Raw genomic sequence first — 26,428 nt, forward strand, 5'->3', positions numbered from 1 at the left:
TTCTGAATGGGATGTGACATCTTGCCTCCAGATTTGCAGAAAGGAGGAGGCCACATCCCAGACTGGCGTTGGGAGCCTGTGTGAATCCCACTGTTCATCAGCGAAGGGGATGCTCATCTTCTTCCATTTCTCTCTGTGAACTGGACAGCAGGAACACATGGCGATGGAAGGACTGGGACCCATGAGGGGGGGTCCCAACCGCAGGCACCTTAACATAGGCATACATGGTTTTGGCAGCTTGCTAAGCTGCTGTGATCAAGTGTCCTTTTGCACTCTGTCCTTCAACAGTGATATATTATATATATATTTTATATATATATACATAATATGCATATTTTAATTCTCATACCCACAGCATATGGAAGTTCTCTGGCCAGGGCTTGAATCCAAGCTGCAGCTGTGACATATACCACAGCTGCAGCAACATCAGATCCTTTAACCCACTGCACTGGGTGGGGTTTGAACTCATGCCTCTATAATGACCCAAACCATTGCAGTTGGCCTCTTAACCCACTGCACCACAGCAGGAACTCCTCGGTGGTGACTTTTTTTTATCTTTTGTCTTTTTAGAGCTGCACCAATAGCAAATGGAGGTTTCCAAGCTAGGGGTTGAATTGGAGCTGTAGTCGTAGGCCTATGCTACAGCCATAGCAACATGGGATCAGAGCTGCATCTGCAACCTACACCACAGCTCACGGCAACACCAGATCCTTAACCCACTGAGCAAGGATAGGGACTGAACCTGCATCCTCATGGATACTAGTTGGGTTCGTTAACCACTGTGCCACAATGGGAACTCCATCAGTAGCGTTTTGTTTTTTGTTTTTTGTTTTTTGGTCTTTTTGCCTTTTCTAGGGCTGCTCCCTCGGCATATGGAAGTTCCCAGGCTAGGGGTCTAATCGGAGCTGTAGCCACCAGCCTACACCAGAGCCACAGCAACATGGGATCCGAGCCATGTCTGTGACCTACACCACAGCTCACAGCAGCATTGGATCCTTAACCCGCTGAGCAAGGTCAGGGATTGAACCCGCAACCTCATGGTTCCTAGTCAGATTCCTTAACCACTGAGCCATGATAGGAACTCCTTTTTTTTTTTTTTTTTAATTTGAGTAGTGATTCTTGATGAATTCCTTTATGTGCTCTTACGGTGCTAGAGGGATTGCTCAGGAATCCAGAGATATGGAGGCAAAAAGTGGTTAATGAAAGATTGAGTTATGTTGAATTAATGTTCTCACATTGATGGTAGCAGTCAGACTACTGTGGAGTGGAAGCTAAGCTGTTGGGGCACACATTCCTGGCTTGAGCTTGTGCCCTCGGTCTGATTACTTGTCTCCAAAATGTCTAACCCCCTTGGTTCTGGTTTCCAACCCTATCTCCTAGCTTTGGACTATGCCTTCTGGTAATGCCCTAAAAACTTTGCTATTTTCAAATTTTTACTATTCCCTTGAGTTCTTGTGTTCTCTTTGCTCACTTCTATAGCCAGTTTTTCTGCCTCATTTTTAAAAATTTTTTATTTATTTTTGTCTTTTTTTTTCCCCCCTGGGCTGCACTCGTGACATATGGAGGTTCCCAGGCTAGGGATCTAATCAGAGTTACAGCTGCCGGCCTACATCACAGCCACAGCAACGCCAGATCTGAGCCACGTCCGTGACCTACACCACAGCTCATGGCAACACTGGATCGATCCTTAATCCACTGAGCAAGGCCAGGGATCAAACCCGCAACTTCATGGTTCCTAGTCGGATTTGTTTCTGCTGCACCACGATGGGAACTCCTCTTTTTTTGTTTTTATTTTGCTTTTATTTTTATTTTATTTTATTTTATTTTATTTTTTTGTCTTTTGTCTTTTTGTTGTTGTTGTTGCTCTTTCTTGGGCTGCTCCCGCAGCATATGGAGGTTCCCAGGCTAGGGGTTGAATCGGAGCTGTAGCCACCGGCCTACGCCAGAGCCACAGCAACGCAGGATCCGAGCCGCATCTGCAACCTACACCACAGCTCACGGCAACGCCGGATCGTTAACCCACTGAGCAAGGGCAGGGACCGAACCTGCAACTTCATGGTTCCTAGTCGGATTCGTTAACCACTGCGCCATGATGGGAACTCCTTTTTTTGTTTTTAAAAGTTTTATTGAAGTATAGTTGATTTACAGTGTGACAGTTGCTGCTGTACAACAGAGTGATTCAGTGGTACACTTTCCCCCAGTCTCGGGGCGCTCCTGCCAGTCTTCTGTGGCAAATGCTGCCGGGGCTCCACCTCCCAAGGCCAGACCCCAGGCTGGGGAGCCTGACATGGGCTCAGAACTCTCACTTCTGTGGGAGAGCCTCTGCAATATTTTTATTTTCCAGCCTGTGAGTTGCCCACCCAGTGGGTATGGATATTGTAAAAGTGCCCCTCCGGCCATCTCAATGTGGCGTCTTTGTCTTTGGGTGTAGGATATCGTTTTCGGTAGCTTCTATTTTGTTGATGTTTGTTCAGTGGTTAGATGTAAGCTTGGTGTTTTCGTGAGAGAAGGTGAGCTTGAGTCCTTCTACTCCTCCATCTTGTCTCTAATCCTCTTCTGCTTCCTTCTTTCATAGGTTCAAAGATTTTGTTCCTTTCATTCCCCCCCTTTCTTGGTTAGTTTTTCGGTTCCTTCATCATTCAGTCTCCTTTACTCTCTTCCATCTTGTCCCTGAAGAGATGCAGTTATCAGAAGACTCTCGGAAGTAGTTTAGAATTTATCTCACTCCCCACCGCCCACTTCAACGCAAGCCTCATCCCTGCCGTATTCTCTCCTGAGGCCTCTAGTCCACAACCCATTATTTTCCATAATGGCTCACAAGGCAGACTATTAGGTTTTTAGATGATTCTAAGAGCTGTATGCTCTTCTTAATATTGAGCTGAAATTGGTCTCCTTATAACTTCCATTTGTCCTAGATTAGAGCTGGAGCTCCTCTGGAGCTGTTAGAATACATACAATTTCTCATCCACAGGCTATTCTTTCATATATTAAAGAGAATTATCATTTCCCCTTTTTTCCTGGTTGAATTCACCAAGTTTTCTTTTTTTTTTTAATTATAGTTGATTTACAATGTTCTGTTAATTTCTGCTGTACAGCAAAGTGACCCAGTTATGCATCTCTCTCTCTCTCTCTCTTTTTTTTTGCTTTTTTAGGGCTGCACCCATGGCATATGGAGATTCTCAGGCTAGGGATCAAATCAGAGCTGTAGCTGCTGGCCTACACCACAGCCACAGCAGTGCCAGATCCAAGCCGCATCTGCGACCTACACCACAGGTCATAGCAATGCCAGATCCTCAACCCACTGAGTGAGGCTGGGGATTGAACCTGCAACCTCATAGTTCCTAGTTGGATTCGTTTCTGCTGCACCACGATGGGAACTCCCATGTATACATTCTTTTTCTCATAATATCTTCCTTAATATCTTCCATCATGTTCCCTCGCCAGTGATTGGATATAGTTCCCTGTGTTAGACATCAGGACCTCATTGCTTATCCACTCTAAATGCAAACTCCTAGTCCATCCTACTCACTCCTGCTCCTATAAAGAACCACAAGTCTATTTTTTATGACCATAAGTTTGTTTCTGTTCTGTAGATAGGTTCATTTGTGCCATATTTTATATTCCACATATAAGTGATATCATATGGTATTTGTCTTTCTCTGACTTACTTCACCTAATGAAAATCTCTAGTTTTATCCATGTTGCTGAAAATGGCATTATTTTTTTCTTTGTTATGGCTGAGTAGTACACCAAGTTTTCTTTTAACCACTTCTCATATAACAATTTCTGTACATAGAATTGTATCTGTTATTCTTCTGTAAACCCATTCCAGTGTTTGTATGCTGTTCCTTAAATCCAGGTCTTGGGTTTGATATAATAATACAAACATGATCTGAAGTACTTGCATTTAATCCTAATTGAGTTTCACTTTGTAATTTGATTCTCTTTTAAAAATTGAAGTATAGGAATTCCTGTCGTGGCTCAGCAGTTAATGAACTCGACTAGCATACATGAGGATGTGGGTTCAATCCCTGGTCTCTCTCAGTGGGTTAAGGATCTGGTGTTGTCATGAACTGTGGTGTATGTCTCAGATGCAGCTTGGATCCCATGTGGCTGTGGCATAGGCTGGTGGCTTCAGCTCCAATTGGACCCCTGGCCTGGGAACCTCCATATGCCACAGGTGTGGCCCTAAAAAAAAAAAAAAGCCAAAAATAATTGAAGTACAGTTGACTTACAATGTTGTGAAAGTTGCAGTTGTACAGTGTAGTGATTTAGTTATCCATATGTTTGTGTGTGTATATATTCTTTTCCATTATGTTATTATAAGATATTGAATATATTTCCCTGTATAATGCAATAGTTTCTTTTTGTTATCTATTTTATACATGGTGATGTGTATTTGTTAACCCAAACTCTCAATTTATCCTTCCCACCTCGTTCTTCTTTGGTAACCATAAATTTGTTTTCTATGTCTGTGAGTCTGTTTCTGTTTTTGTAAAATTCAGTTGTGGCATATTTTAGATTTCACATATAAGTGATATCATGTGGTATTTGTCTTTTTGGCTTTTACTTCACTTACTATGTTAATCTATAAGTCCACCCATGTTGCTACAAATGGCATTATTTCATCATTTTTTATGGCCGAGTAATATTCCATTGTGTATACATACCACATCTTTTTTAGTTATTCATCATTTATGTTGCTTCTATGTCTTGGCTATTGTAAGTAGTGCTGCTATGAACATTGTGGTGCATGTATCTTTTCAAATTAGAGTTTTCATTTTTTTTCTGGATATATGCCCAGGGGTAGGATTGCTGGATCATAAAGCAACTTTATTTTTAGGTTTTTTGACGAACTCCATACTGTTTTCCATATTGGCTGCACCAATTTACATTCCTGCCAACAGTATAAGAGGGTTCCCTTTTCTCCATACACTCTTCAGCATTTATTATTTGTAGACATTTTTTTTTTTTTTTTGTCTTTTTGCCATTTCTTGGGCCACTCCTGCGGCATATGGAGGTTCCCAGGCTAGGGGTTGAATCGGAGCTGTAGCCACCGGCCTATGCCAGGGCCACAGCAATGTGGGATCCGAGCCACATCTGCAGCCTACACCACAGCTCATGGCAATGCCAGATCCTTAACCCACTGGCAAGGCCAGAGATTGAACCCACAACCTCATGGTTCCTAGTCGGATTTGTTAACCACTGAGCCACAACAGGAACTCCTGTAGACTTTGTAATGATGGCCATTCTGACTGGTGATGCATCACTGAAGTTTTGATTTGCATTTCTCTAATAATTAGCAGTGTTGAGCATCTCTTCATATGCCTGTTGGCCACCTATATATATTCTTTGGAGAAATGTCTATTTAGGACTTCTGTCCAGTTTTTGATTTTTTTTTTGAGCTGTATGAATTGTTTGTATATTTTGGAAATTAATGCCTTGTCAGTCACAGTGTTTGCAAATATTTTCTCTTGTTCTGTAGGTTGTTTTTTATTTTTTTATGGTTTCCTTTGCTGTGTTAATTTGATTCTTTATTCCACTCAATTCAAATCACCATGTAAATTACATTCTGTCAACCAGTGAATTAGTTATTTTTCTAGTTTTTTTACCATCTGAAAATTAGATAGCCAGGGTTTCCATCAATATTCATTCAAATCATTGATAAAATTGTGCATCAGGACAAAACCAAGGGCAGAGTTCTGAGGCCTGGGACTGAAGCCAGTTAATTAAGTAACACTCGTTGGGCTCTGCTGTCCAGTATTTGAGTGAATATCGAATGTTCACTCAATATTCCAACTTGTACAGAACATATCTTGAAGCTTCTTCTCAACTGCCCTGTTGATATCCAGACACATGCTGTCCCTGGCCTTCTGCTTTGACAAATTCTATCACAAAAGTGTTCATAACTTCTATTCTGTATCATTTTCTCTTTCTAAACCTTCTCTGGAATTTCCTAGTGATTATTCTGTAAGTGCTAACAAACTCTGAAGCAGTTTAAACTATTTCAGAGATTAACGTCAGTCTCCCTGTTGTATCATCTACAGATTGTACCATTTTCTGCTTCTTAAATTTTAGGATAAAATTTTCTTATATCTGGTCTCAGTCATTTTCACCACCTCAAAATTTCTTCAGGAAGTTGGGATGTTACTCATCTGGGTTAACAGATGTGTGTGTGTGAGTGTGTGTGTGTGTGTATGTGTGTGTGCGTGCATGTGTGTACGAAGTAATTTTTTTTTTTTTTTACTGAACCATTTGCAAGATAGTTGTAGGCCTCATGACATTTCATCCCCAAATATTTCAGCATATATTTCATAAGAATGCAGAGGACATTTGCTTATATAAACACAATATAATGCTCACTCTCAAGAAATTTAACATTGGCACAATACAATTATTTTATCTTATATAGAATGTTTATTCCAATTTTTTCCAATTTTCCCAATAATGTCTTTATAATTATCTCTTTTTCTCTGATTTTGGGTCCAATTCAGGATCACGCATTGCATTTAGTTGTCACATATCTTTAATCTCCTTTAATCTGGAATTGTTTCTCAATGTTTTTATGTCTTTTAGGATGTTGACATTTTTGAAGAGTTGAGTCTAGACCAGTTGTTTTGCATAATGTCCCTCAATTTGGATTTGTTTACTTTTTTTTTTTTTTTGACTGTACCTGTGGAATATAGAAGTTCTGGGGCCAGAGATCAAACCTGGGCCACAGCAGTGACAATGCTGGATCCTTAACCTGCAAAGCCACCAGGAAACTCCAGTCAAGTTGTTTTCCTATTACCAGATTCAGGGTAAACATTTCTGCAGAAATTCTATGCAGATGATATTGTATCCTTCTCAATGCATTGCATGGGGAGGGTCATATTATCAATTTGTTCCATTAGCTACAAGGTTAAGTTAAATTATTTATGGATAATATCCAGCAGATCTCTTTATGTAAAGGTACACTTTATTCTTTGTGTTAATACATAATCTGTGAGCTGCTATTTTGAGACTGGCTGAATATTTAGCTTCCCAATAAACTTTCTTGACTAATGTTTTTAAACCTAATGGAAGTAAAATGCCATTCGTTTCTGACTGGTTGAGCTTTATCCATTTAAAAAAAAAAACTCCAGTGATGATAAGTGTTAATAGTTGAATTATGATCAGTTGTAATATAGATCAGATGTAGTTTATTGTTCACTAACGAGAGGATTTGGTTTAGCAGATCTGATCATGACTGGTTAATGGCTCCTCTCCTCCCTGTTCTTTCTGACACTCAGTGAAACTCTACTAAGGCTGCTATCCATATTTCTGATTTCTCCCTTCCTTAAAGTGATTTATTCCATATTTCTATAACAAAGTCTACATATTATCTATGTAGACCTTTTCCCTCAGCTTCTCACTTTTCAACTTTTTATTTTCAGTGTTACTTTCCCTTCCTTGAACAGGAAGAATTGCAGAGGGATAGGGTACCAATGACCCCACTTACATAAAGCTGTAACCTCACCATTAACAAGTGGGAAACTTAAATTATGTCACTGTCTTGGAGGAGGAAAGAAATGTCCCTTTGTTATCATTTTCATTTTGGTTCCTGGATATTCTTTTTTTTTAATTTTTAAAGATTATGGTTGATTTACAATGTTCTGTCAATTTCTGCTGTACAGCAAAGTGACTCAGTTATACATATATATGTGTTCTTTTTCTCACATTATCCTCCACCTACTAACCCTGAACTCCCAGTCCATCCTACTCCTCCCCATCCCCATTGGCAACCACAAGTCTGTTTTCCTTGTCCGTGAGTTTATTTCCTTTTCTGTAGATAGGTTCATCTGTGCCATATATTAGATTCCACAAATAAGTGATAGTATATGGTATTTGTCTTTCTCTTTCTGACTTCACTTAGTATGAGAGTCTCTAGTTCCATGCATGTTGCTGCAAATGGCATTATTATTTTCTTTTTTATGGCTGAGTAGTAAGTATTCCATTATGTATATGTAACACATCTTCTTAATCCATTCATCTGTCAATGGATATTTAAGTTGTTTCCAGGTCTTGGCTATTGCAAATAGTGCTGCAGTGAACATAGAGGTGCATATATGTTTTTCAAGGAAAGTTTTGTCTGGAGTGGGATTGCTAGATCATATGGTAGTTCTATATTTAGTTTTCTGAGGAACCTCCATTTGGTTTCCATAGTGGTTGTACCAATGTACATTTCCACAAACAGTGTAGGAGGGTTCCCTTTTCTCCACACCATCTCCAGCATTTGTTATTTGTAGACTTACTAATGATGGCGATTCTGACTGGTGTGAAGTGGTACCTCATTGTAGATTCTATTTTCATTTCTCTAATAATTAGTGATGTAGAGCATTTTTTCACGTGCCTGTTGGTCATCTGTATGTCTTTGGAGAAATGACTCTTCAGGTCTTCTGCCCATTTTTCAATTGGGTTGTTTTTTTGCTGTTGAGTTTTGTGAGTTGTTTTTACATTTTGGAGATAAGTCCTTGTCAGTTGTATCATTTGAAACTATTTTCTCCTATTCCACAGTTTTTTTTTTTTTTATGATTTCCTTTGCTGGGCAAAAGCTTCTAAGTTTGATTAGGTCTCACTGGTTTATTTATTTATTTTAATTTCTATTGCCCTGGGAGACTGACCTAGGAAAACATTTGTATGGATGATGTCAGAGAATGTTTTGCCTATGTTCTCGTCTAGGATTTTAATGGCGTCATTTTCTTTTTTTTTCCTCTTTTTGCCATTTCTTGGGTTACTCCCACGGCATATGGAGGTTCCCAGGCTAGGGGTCCAATTGGAGCTGTAGCCACCAGCCTTCACCACAGCCACAGCAACACAGGATCCAAGCCGCGTCTGCAATCTACACCACAGCTCACAGCAACACTGGATCCTTAACACACTGAGCAAGGCCAGGGATTGAACCCACAACCTCATGGTTCCTAGTCGGATTCATTAACCACTGAGCCATGATGGGAACTCCTGGTGTCTTTTCTTATGTTTAAGTCTTCAAGCCATTTTAAGTTTATTTTTGTGCATGGTATGAGGGTGTGTTCTAGCTTCATTGATTTACGTACAGCTGTCCAGTTTTCTCAGCACCACTTGCTGAAGAGACTGTCTTTTTCCCATTTTATACTCTTGCCTCCTTTGTCAAAGATTAATTGACTGCAGGTGTCTGGGTTTATTTCTGGGCTCTCTGTTCTGTTCCATTGGTCTGTATGTCTGTTTTTGTACCAGTACCACACTATCTTGATTACTATAACTTATCTGAATAATTGAAGTCTGGGAGAGTTAAGCCTCCTGCTTGGTTTTTGTTCCTCAGGATCGCTTTGGCAATTCTGAGTCTTTTATGGTTCCACATAAATTTTGGATTTTTTTCCTAGCTCTGTGAAAAATGTTGTGGGTAACTTGTTAGGGATTGCATTATATCTGTAGATTTCTTTGCATAGCATGGCTATTTTAGCAATATTAATTCTTCCAATCCAGGATGATGTCTTATCTTTCCATTTCTTTGAAATCTCTTTAATTTCCTTGATTAATGTTTTATAGTTCTCAGCATACAAGTCTTTTACTTCCTTGGTCAGGTTTTCCTAGGTATTTAATTTTTTGGGTGTGATTTTAAAAGGTATTTTGTTTTTATATTCCTTTTATAATATTTCATTTTTAGTATACAGAAATGCAACCAATTTCTGAATGTCAGCCTTGTATCCTGCTACTTTTCTGAATTCATTGATCAGTTCGAGTAGTTTTTGTGTGGAGTCCTTAGTGTTTCCTATATATAGTATCATGTCATCTGCATAGAGTGATAATTGTACCTCTTCTCTTCCAATTTGTGTACTTTTTATTTCTATTGTTTGTCTGATTGCTGAGGCTAGGGCTTCAAATACTATGTTGAATAAAAATGGTGAGAGTGGGCATCCTTGTCTTGTTACAGCTTCCTGGAACTTTAAAAAAAATTTTTTTTAATTGTTATTTCTCCATTACCTTTTGTTTTCTACTGTGCAGCATGGTGACCCAGTTACACATACATGTATACATTCTTTTTTCTCACATTATCATGCTCCATCATAAGTGACTAGACATAGTTCCCAGTGCTACACAGAAGGATCTTATTGCTTGGAAATTCTTAATAAACTTCTATGCAAATAATCTACAGGCTTCAAACAAGTTTGCTATGTGTTATATATGTCATAGACACCTCCATAAGCTCCAGGGAACTTAATGATTTTAGATGCATGGAATGAGCCAAACTTCATAGTTTAAATAATTCAATCATTTTATGCATTCAGCAAATTAGGGGGTTATTTTTAAAGGATTTTTAAAGCATAGTCTTATGTTCTAAATCTAAAAATTCTTTTCCATTATGTTACTTTTGAATGTTTCACAGGCATTAGGGGAGAGGGAAGAAATGAAAGAAAATTCTCAAATTGTAAAACCTCTGTATTGTGTGACCTTATGTGTAATTTTTAAATAGCTAAAATTGTGGCATATCCTTTTCCTCCCAGATCTACATCTCCATTGGCAAGGCTTCATGGATCTTCCATCTTGGAAAGGCACCACCTGGAGTATAGCAAGACTCTCTTGCAGGATGAGGTAACTGATTCACTCTAGAGCAGCTCACAAGCTCTAGATCAAAGCACTAAACCATAGAAAATGCTTAGAAAGAGGTGGCCTTGAGTTATGGTGGTTGGTAGTGTATGCCCTATAGAAGGCAATTGATAGAAATTTCTATATTGCAAGTTTTTGAACATTAAGTTGGAAATAGTGGAGATAGAGGGCAAAAGAGCTAGAATCTCTGTGGGCCTGTGGAGAAAGAAAGCTTATAGTGGGTAGGAGAGGGCTCTGTGTGTCCTAAGGTGTGTATAAGTGTCAAGAGAAAAGGAGATTACAGAACCACTGATTTTGTTATTCATGGGGCATGTACTGTAAGGCATTGTCTGTATCTTTGAGAAAATCTAGCTTTGGTGGTTGGAGGTAGGCATGAAATCAGGATGTAAGACAGATTGGACCACAACCATTGGAGAGGCACTGAGTAATGCTGTGGAGAGCTCTGAAAGGAGGTGTCACATTCAAGAGTGGGTGGGCGTAGGGGAGAATAGGGGTGGGTTCAGGAAGCTTTTCACAGGAAAAGCTTAAGCTTGGTGTTGAATTCACTTTGATGTACACAATATCATGGATTACTAACATTTCAAAGAAGGCAGGCATTTTTCTTCCTTTTGCTGATTTTATTTAAGGAGTATATAGGCCTGTGGGAAAAGTTGTGAGTATAATCTAGCTATACTTTAAAAAAAGTCTCCTGACAAAGTTCTAACCCAAATAGATTCAAATGAATCATTAGATGGAGGGGAACACTGTTTTGTCTTGGCAGAGAACTTGTCTAGAATCACATGAGCTTCATAGGTTAAATAAGCCTTTATAGGTTAAATAAGCTTTTTTCAGTTTCCATGATGATTGTTTATTAAAGGCTCAGGGGAGGGGCACATGGAAATACGTCCAAATATAGAGATAACATGCTTGTAGGTCATGAAAAGCCAAGTGGGAAATCTTAAAAAACTGAGCAACCAGGCAGAAAATTGGTAAAAGAAAACAAAGAAACAGTTTAATGGTTTTAATAGCCTGTTATGGATTCAATACCCAGACGGGGGTATCTGACGAACTGCATCAGAATTATCAATTCTGGAGTTCCCGTCATGGCTCAGTGGTTAATGAATTGGACTAGGAACCATGAGGTTGCAGGTTCGATCCCTGACCTTGCTCAGTGGGTTAAGGATCTGGCGTTGCCGTGAGCTGTGGTGTAGGTCACAGATGCGGCTTGGATCTGGCCTTGCCATGGCTCTGGTGTAGGCTGGTGGCTACAGCTCCGATTAGACCCCTAGCCTGGGAACTTCCATATGCTGTGGGTGCAGCTCAAGAAAAGACAGAAAGACCAAAAAAAAAAAAAAAATGTCATTTACACAGGATGGGGGTAGGAAGGCTATTAAAATGCATCTTGGGCTTCATCTCACACTTATCAGGCTCTCTAGGGATTGGACCCAGGTGCCTGCATTTTTAATATGAATTTTCATAATTCTCATGTATAGACAGGACACATCTTTGAGGTAGGAGTTAATACCATAAAAAGGATGATAGTGTCTGTTCTTTGAGAACTAAAAAGAGAAGAAATTAAAAGTAATTGGAGGAAGATATGAGTAAATTGTTATTACCCAATTTGTTATAAGTCTTTGTTTTACTAGTTGGGATGATCTTATATTTTTGAGTAAGAATTTTTTTTTTTTTTTGTCTTTCTCTCATTTTTAGGGCTGCACCAACGGCACATGTTGGTTCCCAGGCTAGGAGTCCTATCGGAGCTGTAGCTGCCAGCCTACACCATAGCTCATGGCAACGGCAACGCCGGATCCTTAACCCACTGAGCAAGGCCAGGAATTGAACCTATCCTCATGGATGCCAGCCAAGTTCGTTAACCATTGAGCCACGACAGGAACTCCTGAGTAAGAATTTTTAAAATATCCTACTGATTACATATACCACAGGCAGGTGGTGTCAAAAATAATAATTTTATGTTTACCTACTAAAGCAAAACATATTTTAAAAGCTATAGCCAAATGTTTAAATGCTTAACTTTGGAAGGCGTCTAGTAGCTCATATGTTTTTCCTTTCTGAGATTTGAGAGTTGGTAATAGAGTTGTTGTTTTTTGATCTTAATTTTTTTTAATGTTATTTACTCTGCAGTCTGTACTAGTTTTGAGGGCTATATAAAGGCTTATTATTCTTTCTAAAAAAGGAATATTACATCTTAGTAATCCATACCACCTTGGTGAAGACCTGTCTACAATGCTATTTGACCTGCTAATTGCAGACCTTTAAGGGTTGTAAATAGAGTCACCAGGCAATAAATGCAATCACAGAGCTTTTTATGAGCAGGCAAATTGAATGCTGAAAATAAATGAAATTTTAACCATCAGATGTTCTTTTCACATTTTGGAGAGACAGTACAGTTCTTTTATTTATTTAACGTCTAAAAAAAAAAAAACACTTAAACTTAAAAAATTTTTTTTTAATTTCCAGATAAGTCTAGAAATTTTTGGCATTTTGTGGGCCTTACTCATTTTGTACCTTATGAGGCTGTGAACTAAAATTTCTTTATGTCCCAGGAGGGTTGGATTCCCTACTTTGAGGATAGAACCATCTGTGTTCTAAACTAGTCAGAAATTTACCCTTTACCCTGATGGGTAGGTGGAAAAGCCTTCTTAGCCAAATTTGTCAGAGTATAAAATTAGAGTATCTACTGTCAAAATGACAAAATAAATTGCTCAGCATAAATAACAGAATGCTTTTATTATTCAAAACCCTTCATTAAATTTACGATAACTTCATTTATGCTGTTTCATACTGACCCCATCTTATAAAAAGAAGGAAAGGGACATTCCCATCGTGGCACAGCAGAAACAATCCAACTGGTAACCATGAGGTTGCTGTATCCCTGGCCTCGCTCAGTGGGTTAAGGATCTGGCGTTGCCGTGAGCTGTGGTGTAGGTTGCAGATGTGGCTCGGATCCTGCATTGCTATGGCTCTGGCGTAGGCCAGCAACTATAGCTCTGATTCGACCCCTGGCCTGGAAACCTCCATAGGCCGTGGGTGTGGCCCTAAAAATTCAAAAAAAAAAAGAGAAGGAATGAATAAGAAATTAAATATCCTGTGTAGGGTCACCAGTGAGCCACAAACGTGAAACACACTGGCAGTCTCCTCTATGGGTGTTGCACGTACCACACCGAAAACTAGATTTGCTGGCATCTTCTCTGGCTTCACCTCACCTGAGAGCCCTCATCAAAACAAATGGGAGCTGTTCTACCTATTGTGGTGTGCTCCAGAATGTCTATGTCCATTGCCATTTTAATGGCATAGGGAGAACAAAAATGGCCTGTTAATGGTAGAGGGAAGGCAAAATTAGACGATGTCTTTGGGCAAGGAGCGCAGTGGAGCAAGTGTGGCCCAGATGGAGTGGGGCTGAGACAGAGGCCTCCTCTCGTATTCTGCACACCTGTCTGTACATCACGTTTCCAGCACAGTTCCCTGGGAGAACAAATAGGATGTTGTATACTTATCTATATTTTAAAGTAAAATATAGAGTAGCAGTTCTAAAAATTACGTATGCCAACTATTAAAAATTCAAACAGTGATAAACATTCCAAAGATACATATTAAAAAAATCACTTCAAATCCTGCCACTCAGAAACAGACATTTCATTAACATTTAATGAACTTCATTACAGCCTGCTGTGAATATGTATAGGCTGGATGGATAGAAGCAATTTGAGAAGAATGAGATCTTACTATCCAAGCTATTTTTTTTTTTTTTTTTGGTCAGAGTTAAGTCTTTAAATTTATTGAAGTATAACATATGTACAACAAACTGCATCCCTTTAATGTGTAATTCATAAAAGTTCTATGAATTCTATTCCTATACCTGGGAATCAACACACTCAAGATACAGAACACTTCTATCAGCCCAGACGATTCTGTGTGCCTCTTGGTGGGTTTTGCGTCTCTCCCCTCCCAGCCCTAAGCAACCACTGAAATGTTTTCAGTCACGTTAATTTGAATCTTCTAGACTTTATATAAATGTAGTCATAGATAATTACACTTTTTGTGATGGCTTCTTTCACACAGAATAATAATTTTGTGATTTGTTTATGTTGAATGAATGAATTAGCAATGGTTGATTCCTTTTCACTGCAGAGCGGCATTCCATTTATCTGAAAGAAACATACTGAATTTTTTCAAATTTAACGGAGAAAACTTTTTTAATGGAAAGAGTTGCAGAATTTCAGAGAATTGTGTCCTTATCACAGGAGAAATTAGTTCTTTTTTTTTTCTTTTTAATGATTTTTATTTTTTTCCATTACAGCTGGTTTACAGTGTTCTGTCAGTTTTTTACTGTACAGCAAGGTGACCCAGTCACACATACATATATACATTCTTTTTTCTCACATTATCATGCTCCATCATAAGTGACTAGATATAGTTCCCAGTGCTATACAGCAGAATCTCATTGCTTACCCATTCCAAAGGCAATAGTCTGCCTCTGTTAACCCCAAATTCCCAGTCCTTCCCACTCCCTTCCCCTCCCCCTTGGCAACCACAAGTCTATTCTCCAAGTCCATGAGTTTCTTTTCTAGGGAAAGGTTCATTTGTACTGTATATTAGATACCAGATATAAGTGATTTCATTTGGTATTTGTCTTTCTCTTTCTGACTTAAACCTCACTTAGTATTAGAGTCCCTAGTTCCATCCATGTTACTGCAAATGGCATTATTTTGTTCTTTATGGCCGAGTAGTATATTCCATTGTGTATATGTACCACATCTTCTTAATCCATTCATCTGTCGATGGACATTTAGGTTGTTTCCATGTCTTGGCTATTGTGAATAGTGCTGCAATGAATATGTGGGTGTATGTGTCTTTTTCAAGGAAAGTTTTGTCTGGATACATGCCCAAGAGTGGGATTGTTGGCTCATATGGTAGTTCTATATTTAGTTTTCTGGAGTACCTCCATACTGTTTTCCATAGTGGTTGTACCAATTTACATTCCCACCAACAGTGTGGGAGGGTTCCCTTTTCTCCACACCCTCTCCAGCATTTGTTATTTGTGGGTTTATTAATCATGGCCATTCTGATTGGTGTGAGGTGGTACCTCACAGCAGTTTTGATTTGCATTTCTCTAATATTTAGTGATGTTGAGTATTTTTTCGTGGGCTTGTTGGCCATCTGTTTATCTTCTTTGGAGAATGTCCATTCAGGTATTTTGCCCATTTTTCCATTGGGTTGTTGGTTTTTTTGCTGTTGAGTTGTCCAAGTTGTTTGTATATTTTGGAGATTAATCCCTTGTCAGTTGGATTGTTTGAAATTATCTTCTCCCATTCTGTAAGTTGTCTTTTTTTTTATGGTTTCCTTTGCTATGCAAAAGCTTCTAAGTTTGATGAAGTCCCATTAATTTATTTTTGCTTTTATTTCTGTTGCCCTGGGAGACTGACCTGAGACAACATTTGTATGTTGATGTCAGAGAATGTTTTGCCTATGTTCTCTTCTAGGAGTTTGATGGTGTCTTATCTTTAAGTCTTTGAGCCATTTTGAGTTTATTTGTGCTTAGTGTGAGGGTGTATTCCAGTTTCATTGATTTATATGCAGCTGTCCAGTTAGGAAAGATTAGTTCTTAAAGAGAACTCTAAAATCAGTAAAAAGTGGCTATGAGAAATTGTGAAAAACTGCAACAGCATTTAGATGTTTGATTTTAGACTGTATGTGTTAACTTTATACCATTTATGAACTTCCTATGAAACGTGAAGCAATTAGAATAAACTGCTTCCTACATCTCCATCTCTGTTTTGTAAGATATTTGTTATCATTAATTTTTTTACTGTTATCAGTATTTATAAAATCCATATTATGTTCTATAATTCCCACAATCATCTTAAAAAAAAAACCCAAAACAGAACATTTATTGTGTGACTACTGCTTGAAATCCCTAGGGTGAATTGATACTACAACAGCGGCTCCAAAACAAGGTGCTGTTCTGTTCAGAATCTATGCCTGAATCGTCAGCAAATGTAGGTGCCTCATTTGACTGGCCCCACTGGCAGTTTGGCTTCAGCCTCAGCTCTCCAGTTATACTTCCTTTTCTGCCTGGTGGAGCAGCCACGTTGGCTACAGGTTGACTTCTGAGGGTGGGAGGTTAGAGCCCAGTGTGTGTCTTATTGTGATGCTTTCCAAATGATGGTGTTCCCTTTGTCATTTCTCTTCTGTGGCCTAGACCAAAGTGGCACAATTGTTTGTTCTTAATTCTACTTTTAAATAAGGGACCTGATATTTAATCTCAGTCTTTTTTAGCCATGTTTGTTAATTCCTGTGTATTTTATTTTGACTCATCTTGATTAGCTAGATTTGTATCGTTTGGTAGTTTTTCCCGGAGAGTCTAAGCTAAATACATACCTAAGAAGGTCTGTTGTTTATTACATTTATTTTTGTTTATTTATTTTAGGATCATAGGTGTGGAATATGAAATTTCTCAAGCTAGGGGTTGAATCAGAGCTATAGCTGCCAGCCTATACCACAGCCATAGCAACACCAGATCCAAGCTGCATCTGCAACCTACACCACAGCTCATGGCAACACTGGATCCCTAACCCACTGAGCGAGAGCAGGGCTCAAACCTGCGTCCTCATGGATACTAGTTGGGTTTGTTTCCACTGTGCCACAATGTGAACTCCAGTTATATTTATTTTTGGAAGTCAGTTTGGCAGGACATAAACATCTTGGGTCACACTTTTCTTTTTCTTAGAAATTGGAGGACATCTCTCCAATGTCTTTTGGCATTAAAATGTTGCCTGGAGAGGTATAAATAGCCAATGAGATTTTTTTCCTTGCAGATGACTTGATTTTTCCACAAGGATGCTGATAATGATTCTTAGTTCTTGATATTTTATTAACTTTGAATGTCTGGGTGTTGACCATTCTGCATCATTTTTTTTACCCTTGTTAATGGGTTACGCTTATGATCCAGAAGATTATTTTTTTTAATTTCAAGAAAGTTTTTTTCCCCCATTTTATCTTTGAATATTTTTCTAATACACTGGGAATACCAATTATGTATGTACTGAGTCTTTTTGCCATTTATTTCATTGTTTCTTTATATATTTTTATAGATTTATTTTTTCATTTTGTTGTAATTTTCTCAAGACTGTGGACTATGTCTTTGCTGCATTTCAGTTGTTTATTCTATTTGAGTAGCTTTAATACAGATTTAATAAAAACAATGGAATTGAATATAAAAGCAATATAGGGAGTTCCCTTTGTGGCTCAGTGGTTAACGAATCCGACTAAGAACCATGAGGTTATGGGTTCGATCCCTGGCCTTGCTCAGTGGGTTAAGGATCTGGCGTTGCCGTGACCTGTGGTGTAGGTTGCAGGCACGGCTCGGATCCTGCGTTGCTGTGGCTCTGGCGTAGGCCGGCGGCTACAGCTCCGATTAGACCTCTAGCCTGGGAACTTCCATATGCCGCGGGTGCAGCCCTAGAAAAGACAAAAATAAATAAATAAATAAATAAAAGCAATATAAATTCAAAATCTTTTATATCCAATTCCATTTTTTAAATTCTACTACCAGTTCTTCTAGTTTACTTAAAATGCTACTATTGTTACCTTAAAATCTACTGAGTTCTTGTGTTTTTGAAAATATAGATATTGGTATGAATTTTTTACCTGTTCCACTGGCTATTTCCTTTTGATATATTTTTCATTTGCTTTTTGTATCCCTTTCTTATTTTCTTTGCAGGGTATGTGTTTGTGTGGGAAAAACACTACGATTATGGATTCGGTCAACTATTTGAAAGACTTAACATGATTTCTGATTTAGGGCTGTAGAGCTGTTTTGTAGTATGTGCTATGACTCGCCTGTACATGTCCTTTCATGAACCTGTGTGCATTTATGACGGTATGAACCTGGGAAGAGTTGCTTGGCCATAGGGTGAGCATATGTTCAAATTTAGTGGATGCTGACAAACAGTTCTCCAAAACAGTTGTACTAATACATGCTTCTTACCAACATTCCAGTGGTTCTCCATCATCTCCAACACTTGATAACGTCCACCTTTCTTATTTTAGTCATTCAGCTGGGGATGTGGTGATATTGCATTGAATTTAATTTGCGTCAGTTAAATAGCACTGATTAACACATACCAGGTGCAGTTTATGTTTACTGGCCTTTTGACATTTCTCTGTTTCAGGGTTGCTTGACTTTTTTCTCAGCTTTATTTGTAGGGATTCTTTATTCTGGTTTATGTATCTTTTATCAGAAATATGTATTACAAATATTTTTTTCCCTTTCTGTGAGCTGTCTTTTTACTTAACAGTGGATTTGGGCAGAGTTCTTAATTTTAATGCAGTCCATTTGACCTGTTTTTTAAAGATTAAAAAATTTCAGTCTTTTTCTCATCTTAAAAATCTTTGCCTATTCAAGGTAAAGAAGATATTTTTCTCGAAAAGTATTATTGTTCTACCTTTCTTATTTAGACCCACAACCTCTTTGCAACTCATCTTTATATCATGTTTGATGTAGAAATCAGTATACATTTTTCTATTTATGTGGAAATCCAGTTGGCCCAGTACCATTTATTAAAAAGGCCATCCTTTTCCGACATTTCAGTGAGACCTCTGTCATAAATTGGGTAACTAAGAGATATGATGGTTTCTGCACTCTCTGCTCTGTTCCATTGATCAGTTTCTCTTTTGTCAATACCATGTCATCTTAACTACTATGGCTTTATAATTTTAATTTCTTTCAGTACACATTCTTCAAATTTGTTCCCTTTCAAGAATACCTTCGCTCTTATTAACACTTTGTATTTTCCTATGAACTTTAAAAATCAGTTTGTCAAATTTACCTACATACACAAACTTCATATTTTGGAGGAAAGTACATTGAGTCTGCATCTTATATTTCTGTAGTTTTTATGCAGAGCTTTTGTACTTGTTTTCTTTTGAAAACTACTTTCTTTAATGGAACTCATTCTTTAATAGAATAATCCTGTGAAGGAAGGGCAGGAAGGCACCGAGGACAGTCTCCACTTCCTATTTACTGTCTCAAACACTTTTATCACCAATTCTGTTTCTTTCATCTGTGGAAACACACCTTGGATTTGGGCTTTCCAGAAGTTGGGAAGCCTCATAGTAAGCAAAGCTCGTGAAGCTACAGGGCCTGTGTTAGGATCTGGTCATTGCTGGCTTCCTTCCTTCCTTCTCTTCTTGCTACCCAGGGTATTCTCTTTGGCACAGACAATCAAGTAACAGGAGCCGGTGCAAATGTACGTTAGCATAGCTTTCCCATCAGTTCCTCCTCTGCTGCTGCTCTGTGTTGTCAAACTTGGTTTTCGAGGGACATCCTTACTTCCACTTTGTGCTATCCACATCCTGAGAGCTCATGTTCTAATTAAAAGATCACTGGCTCTGATTTTGCTTACTTAAAAAATTGCATGCACATATGTGTTTAACTCTTAACTTGTTCCAAAAAATTTTTAATGGTGCTTCTGAAAATATATATAACATTAAAAAGAAAATGAGGGTTGATGGGAAAATAAAAAGATGAAGCATTGGTGAAGGCCCAAAATGTGTATAGTAAGAGGTACAAACATTTATTAGACGTGTACTACATTTTTGGTCAAGAGCTTTCTAGAAGCTCATACAAAACAGAAACAGGATCTTTTATAGGAGTCTATATCCATAGCTGAAAAAGAAACCACTTAGAAGCTCTTCTTTTAAGAACCTTAGCTGTGAGAGAAGAAGGAAAAGAGAAAAATAAAAAGCATGGAATTAAGAAAAGGTTTTTCAATTAGACTTGTATAGTATTTTTAGATGAAAGTGAAAATGAGAAAAAAAGGTAAGAGTCAAATTCAGGAAAGTTGTGCTATCAACAAAGGAAATAGTACTGAAAAGTTCAATGTACACCTCTTTTTCCTAATTATGTCAATTCTAAGAGTATGACATTAATCATGTTTTAAAACCCAGTATTGATTTACTTTGTAAAGCAAAAGACCTTTTGACAGTCTGCTTTAATAGGGCTGTTTTATTATTTTGGATTAGAAAAAGCTATGAATTACATGGAGTACAACAGTATTCATCATATTTATTTTTATCTCTCTCTATATACCTTTTCTCTCACATATATAGTTAGCAAACAGCAACAGGTTTGCAAATAAAAGGCACATGTATTAAAGTAATTGATGCACAAAAAACAAATACTGATTTGGAAGATGGTTGTAGATTGTATAGTCTCCACTAAGGGATTATTTAAATGTAGCAGCCTTTTTTGTGGGCCTCTCCTCCCTATTCTATAATGTTTTTATTTGACTTTTTCCTCTTGTTAATTTTTCAAAAATTACATATATTTTGATTCACATATATATAATGAAATGATTTCTACAATTAACATATCTATCTTCTCACATATTTACCTTGTCTGTGTGTTGTGAGAACACCTGAGATCCATCCCTTTAGCAAATTTTTCAGTATACAATAGGGATTAAAATGACTTCATGTGCTATTAATCTGTCTAAAAGTTTAAGGCATTTCCACACATGACCCCACAACTTTTCTTCCTTAGTAGAGGAGTCAAGAATGACCAAAAGTGTTAGAATTACATCTACAAAGTATGTGTTAGAATTACATAATACACATTACATAATACACATAATACAATTACTTTGGAAACATAATAATGTATATCAGTGCACAGATAAAGGCAGTGACTCACTGATGTAAAATATGCCACTAGGTCATGACCAGCGCAAAGGAAGGCTACCACTGTAGAAAAATCAGGCACAGGTTAAGTGGGAATGAAATGACAAATGGCTCTCTTACTCTTCCTTCTTTGTGACCAATCCAGACCAGGTTAGAAAAAAAAAAATTGGTGCAGAGATTATGGCCAAGGGTTGCTGTGCACCATCTCAAGTATTACATTGATTTTGATCTGGACAAGCTTTCATTTTGTTTATTGTAGTTTTTCAAAAGCCATTTCTTCTATCAATTTAAAAGACTATAGTTGCTACTATGAACCCATTATTTTAACAAAAAATATCACAGCTTCCCTTTCTATTATTTATATCTGCTATGTAAAATTACCATTTTTCTTATACTAGCAGCTGTTATAAAAAGATGACCTAAGTGAAGGTTTGTGTTACATATACAGTAATACATAGTTCCAGTCAATTTCTTGCTTTCTAATATTTCAGTCTCCTGGAATTCTGGTTTAACCTGGGCATAACCTCAAAACTTTACATAACAGTAAAAAAATACAGCAATAATTAAATTTTGTAGCAATTTAGTTTTGAAATGCATTCCCAGTTACGGCTTCATTTGTACCAACATGCCACAAATATTTATTGATCACAAAGTGCTAGGCAGTTAGCAGAGCAACTGTTATTATCCCCATTTGAGAAAACAAATATGCACAGATGTTAAGTGAGGTATCCAGGATTAATAGCTACCAAGTGGGGAAGCCGAGAACTGAACCTGGACTCCTTGCTGGGTTTAAGTGTAGTCAGTCCCCTGCTGTTCAGGCTTAAATATTAGCTCCGCTGTGTACTAGCTGTTTAGCCTTGAACAAGTTTCTTAACCTCTCTGTGGTGTAGTTTGTTGTGAGGTTAGGAGAATTCATAGAGCATGTAGAACAGTGCCTGAGAAGTAGCAAGCATTAGGTGTCTATTGTTATCATTTGCTGCTCAGCTCAGTATTCTTTTCTACATTACGCTGCCTCTATGTCTACACAGGTTAATAGACTATTTCATTTCTACGGTGCTTTTCTGTATTTTATAATTGTTAATTTCACTTAGCAAAACCACTATATATCTGTCCTTTTGCCTGTATTCCTAAAATGGTCTATTTGGAATATCATACTTTTAAAAACCACTCTCAGAATTACACTCTCATTTTCTAGAACACTAAAAAGTAAGGCTGACCCATGTATGAAGAGACTATGAGTGAGAAACTCTTTGAAGAAAGGTATAATTAGTCTTTGTAAAATATAATTGTAAGAAATAAGAGCAATTTGGAAGAATTTGATTATTTTTTTCCTAGGTATATGTATTACTGCAATTTGCAGCTGCTGAAATTCTAAGATTTTCAATACTCACTCTGAGGTTATCTTGTAAATAACTTCACTGTGTCTAACAATTTGACAAACATCAGATATTCTTTATTATATCTCCTCAGTCACTACAGAAAAAATTTAAATATACTATTTTTGTTTAAATGGTCCTCGAAGAAAACACTTATTTACTCCAAAAACTTATACACTGATTATAAGAATATTTGCTAATGTTTTTATAGTTACCTTACTCAAAGTAGAGGGGCACTTAATTCAACAAAGAAAATTGAAAGCAAAAAAAAAAAAAAGTAAAAGCCCTAGTTTTTCTTCTTTCTATAATAGGATAAGTTATTTAATTAAGCAGTTTGGTTGGTTGGTTGGAGTCAAAGCCTTATTAACTAATTGCACTTTATTGTGAATTTTCATCTTCTAGAGTCTAAACATCTTCCAGAACCTAAATAAACGGCAGTTTGAAACAGTTATTCATTTATTTGAGGTTGCAATAATAGCAACTGACCTGGCTTTGTATTTCAAGTAAGTACAGAACTCTCTTATACTCTGTGTGGTTCTACCTTCTATAAATAGTCCATTGCCTTAAGGTTAAAAGGCATTTATTTATACAAACATTTCTTCATTCTCCTTTTGAAATATCCATAGAATACTCTCAAGATGCCTGGTAGTGAGTTTACTAGATGTCTGAAAACCTAGCTTATAAAGCTAAGCCCCTATTTTTAGTTTGTTATCCGAAGAAATCTGAATTGAAGAATATGCCAAAAGGTTGGTGCGTTGCCAGAATGATACTACAAAACCTTATGGGGCTTCTTGGTCCCAGTGAATTTATCTTAGGCTGGAGTTGGGTATTTACAGTGGCATGCTCAGATATTTGATCCTGAGAGCTGAAAAATCTGAGGCACATTTACAAACTCACAAGGAGTTTCAGGGTAGATGAACACATCTGGGAGAGTGGGGCCTGGTCCCTGCATTGCCCTATGCATGGCTTCCATCGGGCAGTTCCTGAATTATATCCTTTTATAATAAAGCAATAATCCAGTAAGCACACACACACACAAAACCTCACAAAATTCTGTTATACACAGCAGAGCACTAGCCTATTTATAATAATAATGATTACCAAGGAGACCAGATGCTCTAAGCCTCTGCACATTTTCTTGTCAGTGAACTATGAAGGTGCTTTAAATGCCGTATAACAAAATGAACTAGCTATAGGATCTGAGCCTATTTTAATAACTTGGATGGGCATTATAAAATTGTGCCTGATAATTAAAATTTTGTTAAATAGTTCAAACATGAAGACAGATGTTTAGAAATAATGTCTTAGTTTTTTTTAAAGGAGGAAAAAAATTGATGCAATTGAGGCATCCCACCCCCACTCCATCATGAAAACCCCTTCCCTCTCCTTCACAGATACACTATCCTGATATTATTGGGTATTAGCCCTTTTCATTTATGTTTTTATATGGCATTGTTAAATGTGTTTTTAAAGTTTCCAGAAGTGGTATCATACTGTAATACAATTCTGCAACTTGTTTTCAAACAACATTATGTTTTAAAGATTTAGCTTGGTGATAAATGGAAATCCACTTTGTTCTTTTTAAAAGTATATTCAATTATGTGACTATGCCATAATTAATTTAGCCATTCTTCTATTCATGGGACACTTAGATTATTTCCAGTTTTTCATCTCTGCCTAGAATACTGCTTTGTATATCCTTGTGTATATATGACGGTTTTTATATCACATGGCAAAACTGTACTCCTGAGTAAGTATGCCAATTCAGAGTTCTGTTATCCCATATCTGGACTCCTCTTGATATGGTCATACATATATATGTGTGTGTGTGTGTGTGTGTGTGTATTTTTTTTGTTTGTTTGTTTGTTTTGCCTTTTCTAGGGCCGCTCCCGTGGCATATGAAGGTTCCCAGGCTATGGGTCGAATCGGAGCTATAGCCACTGGTCTGTGCCACAGCCACAGCAACTCGGGATCCAAGCCAAGTCTGAAACCTACACCATAGCTCACAGCAATGCCAGATCCTTAACCCATTGAGTGAGGCCAGGGACCGAACCCGCAACTTCATGGTTCCTAGTTGGATTTGTTAACCATTGAGCCACGACGGGAACTCCAGATACGGCCATATTTAAATCTACCTATTTACTTATTTGTTGAGTGTGCGATGGTATCTTACTGTTCACACTTGTATTTTCCTATCTCTTCATATATTTTGGTTTCTAATTTTTTGTTAGTTTTATGCATTAGTCTCATCACAGCCTGTGGCCTTAATGTTATGATCTTTAAAACATGTAACTTTTAAACTTATTTTTTCCCTTTATGGCTTGTGCTTTTTCTGTCTTAAACCCCTTCTATGCCAAGGTTATGCAGCCATTCCCTGTTCTCCTCCCCGACCCCTTAGACCCACTGTGTGGACACTGATGCAAAGTGGGAACATTAAATTTGAAAAAATGTATTAAAGACACTATTTCTGGTCTTATATGCTAAAATTGTTGCACAGCTGTATCTTTTTTTAGGAAGAGAACAATGTTTCAAAAAATTGTTGATGCCTGTGAAAAGATGGAAACTGAAGAAGAGGCCATCAAATATGTAACCATTGATCCAACCAAAAAAGAGATTATCATGTGAGTTGTTAGAATTTTCTCTTTTGGCAAAAATAATTTATTTCCTTCTATTTTAAGAATTTTTGTTGTCTTTCAAAGGGCAATGATGATGACTGCATGTGACTTGTCAGCTATAACCAAACCCTGGGAGGTACAAAGTCAGGCAAGTATTTTCCCTTTTCTATCATGCCCTCAGGCACGGTCCAGGGCCCATGCGAAAGTGAACATGAAGGTATCTGGCAACCTCAGGACTTTATTATAGCTCTCGATTATATGACTATATATTGCATAAGCAATTATTGTTCATTACCCTGGACCTGTCCTCTCAAACAGATTACAGTTTACAAAGAAGACAAAAGGAACTTAAGAAGTTAAGACAAAAGTACAATGTTCCTGTTAGGTTCCTGTTAGTGAAGAAAAGCAAATACCTTTTAAGAGCTCACAAATATCAGGAAGACAATAGACCACTTGGCCAGGCCTCAGAACAAGGCAAATAGAGGGAACCTTGGAAAGAAAATACTTTCTGAAAAAGAATTCCTTCATCATTGGACAGGCTGTAAAGAGTTTATGTAAAATGATCCAGGGAGGCTTTTAACAAAGGAGATAAATGAGCACAAGACAAGGATGACTCATTAGTGCCTTCATCTATCTAGGGTGGTTTTGCTCCTACAGTCTCTTCAGTGTGTTTAGATGGCACCATCTGTGGGCTTATGTTTAAGGGTATCTTCCAAGGAATTTCCTTCCCAGTCTTTGAGAGTTAGAGTGGAAGGCATTAGTTTACCACTTGGCTTCTTACTCATCGATGAAAGAAGCTTCTCTTTTCCCCTCAGTTAATTCACAGGGAAAACCCTAGGCAGAAGATGGGCAGGAATTCACTGGGCTCAACTAATAGATGTGGATTGTGTTTATAGAAGATAGACTGATTGGAACCTTCAAGCCCCAAACCAAACACTCGTGCTCATTCCACGCTGTCATGCCTGCTCTTTCTCCTCCATACTTTATCTACACAATCACCAAGCCACAAACTGGGGTCTTGCTTGAGTCCCTCTCCCCATTTCAAACCCATTCCTATCAAGCATTCTTGCTACCACCTTAGTTCAGACTTTCCCTCTTTCATCAGAACTATGGCAGCAGCCTCCCAAGTGCCCCTCCCTTATCATGAACTCT

The 26,428-nt window shown here is 37.8% G+C and overlaps 1 protein-coding gene across 4 annotated transcripts in view; it reads left to right on the forward strand.

The window, feature by feature from the left end:
- PDE6C (phosphodiesterase 6C) overlaps nt 1-26,428 on the forward strand; it is a 111,655-nt gene that overhangs the window by 80,547 nt on the left and 4,680 nt on the right. For all 4 annotated transcript variants that reach the window (XM_021071777.1, XM_021071778.1, XM_021071779.1 and 1 more), the window contains 4 exons: nt 10,503-10,590; nt 23,064-23,164; nt 25,175-25,282; nt 25,361-25,424. In XM_021071777.1, coding sequence (XP_020927436.1) covers nt 10,503-10,590; nt 23,064-23,164; nt 25,175-25,282; nt 25,361-25,424 — 361 coding nt within the window. The remainder of the gene's footprint in view (nt 1-10,502; nt 10,591-23,063; nt 23,165-25,174; nt 25,283-25,360; nt 25,425-26,428) is intronic.

The sequence above is a fragment of the Sus scrofa genome, chromosome 14 (assembly GCF_000003025.6).
Source record: "Sus scrofa isolate TJ Tabasco breed Duroc chromosome 14, Sscrofa11.1, whole genome shotgun sequence".
Lineage (NCBI taxonomy): Eukaryota > Metazoa > Chordata > Mammalia > Artiodactyla > Suidae > Sus > Sus scrofa.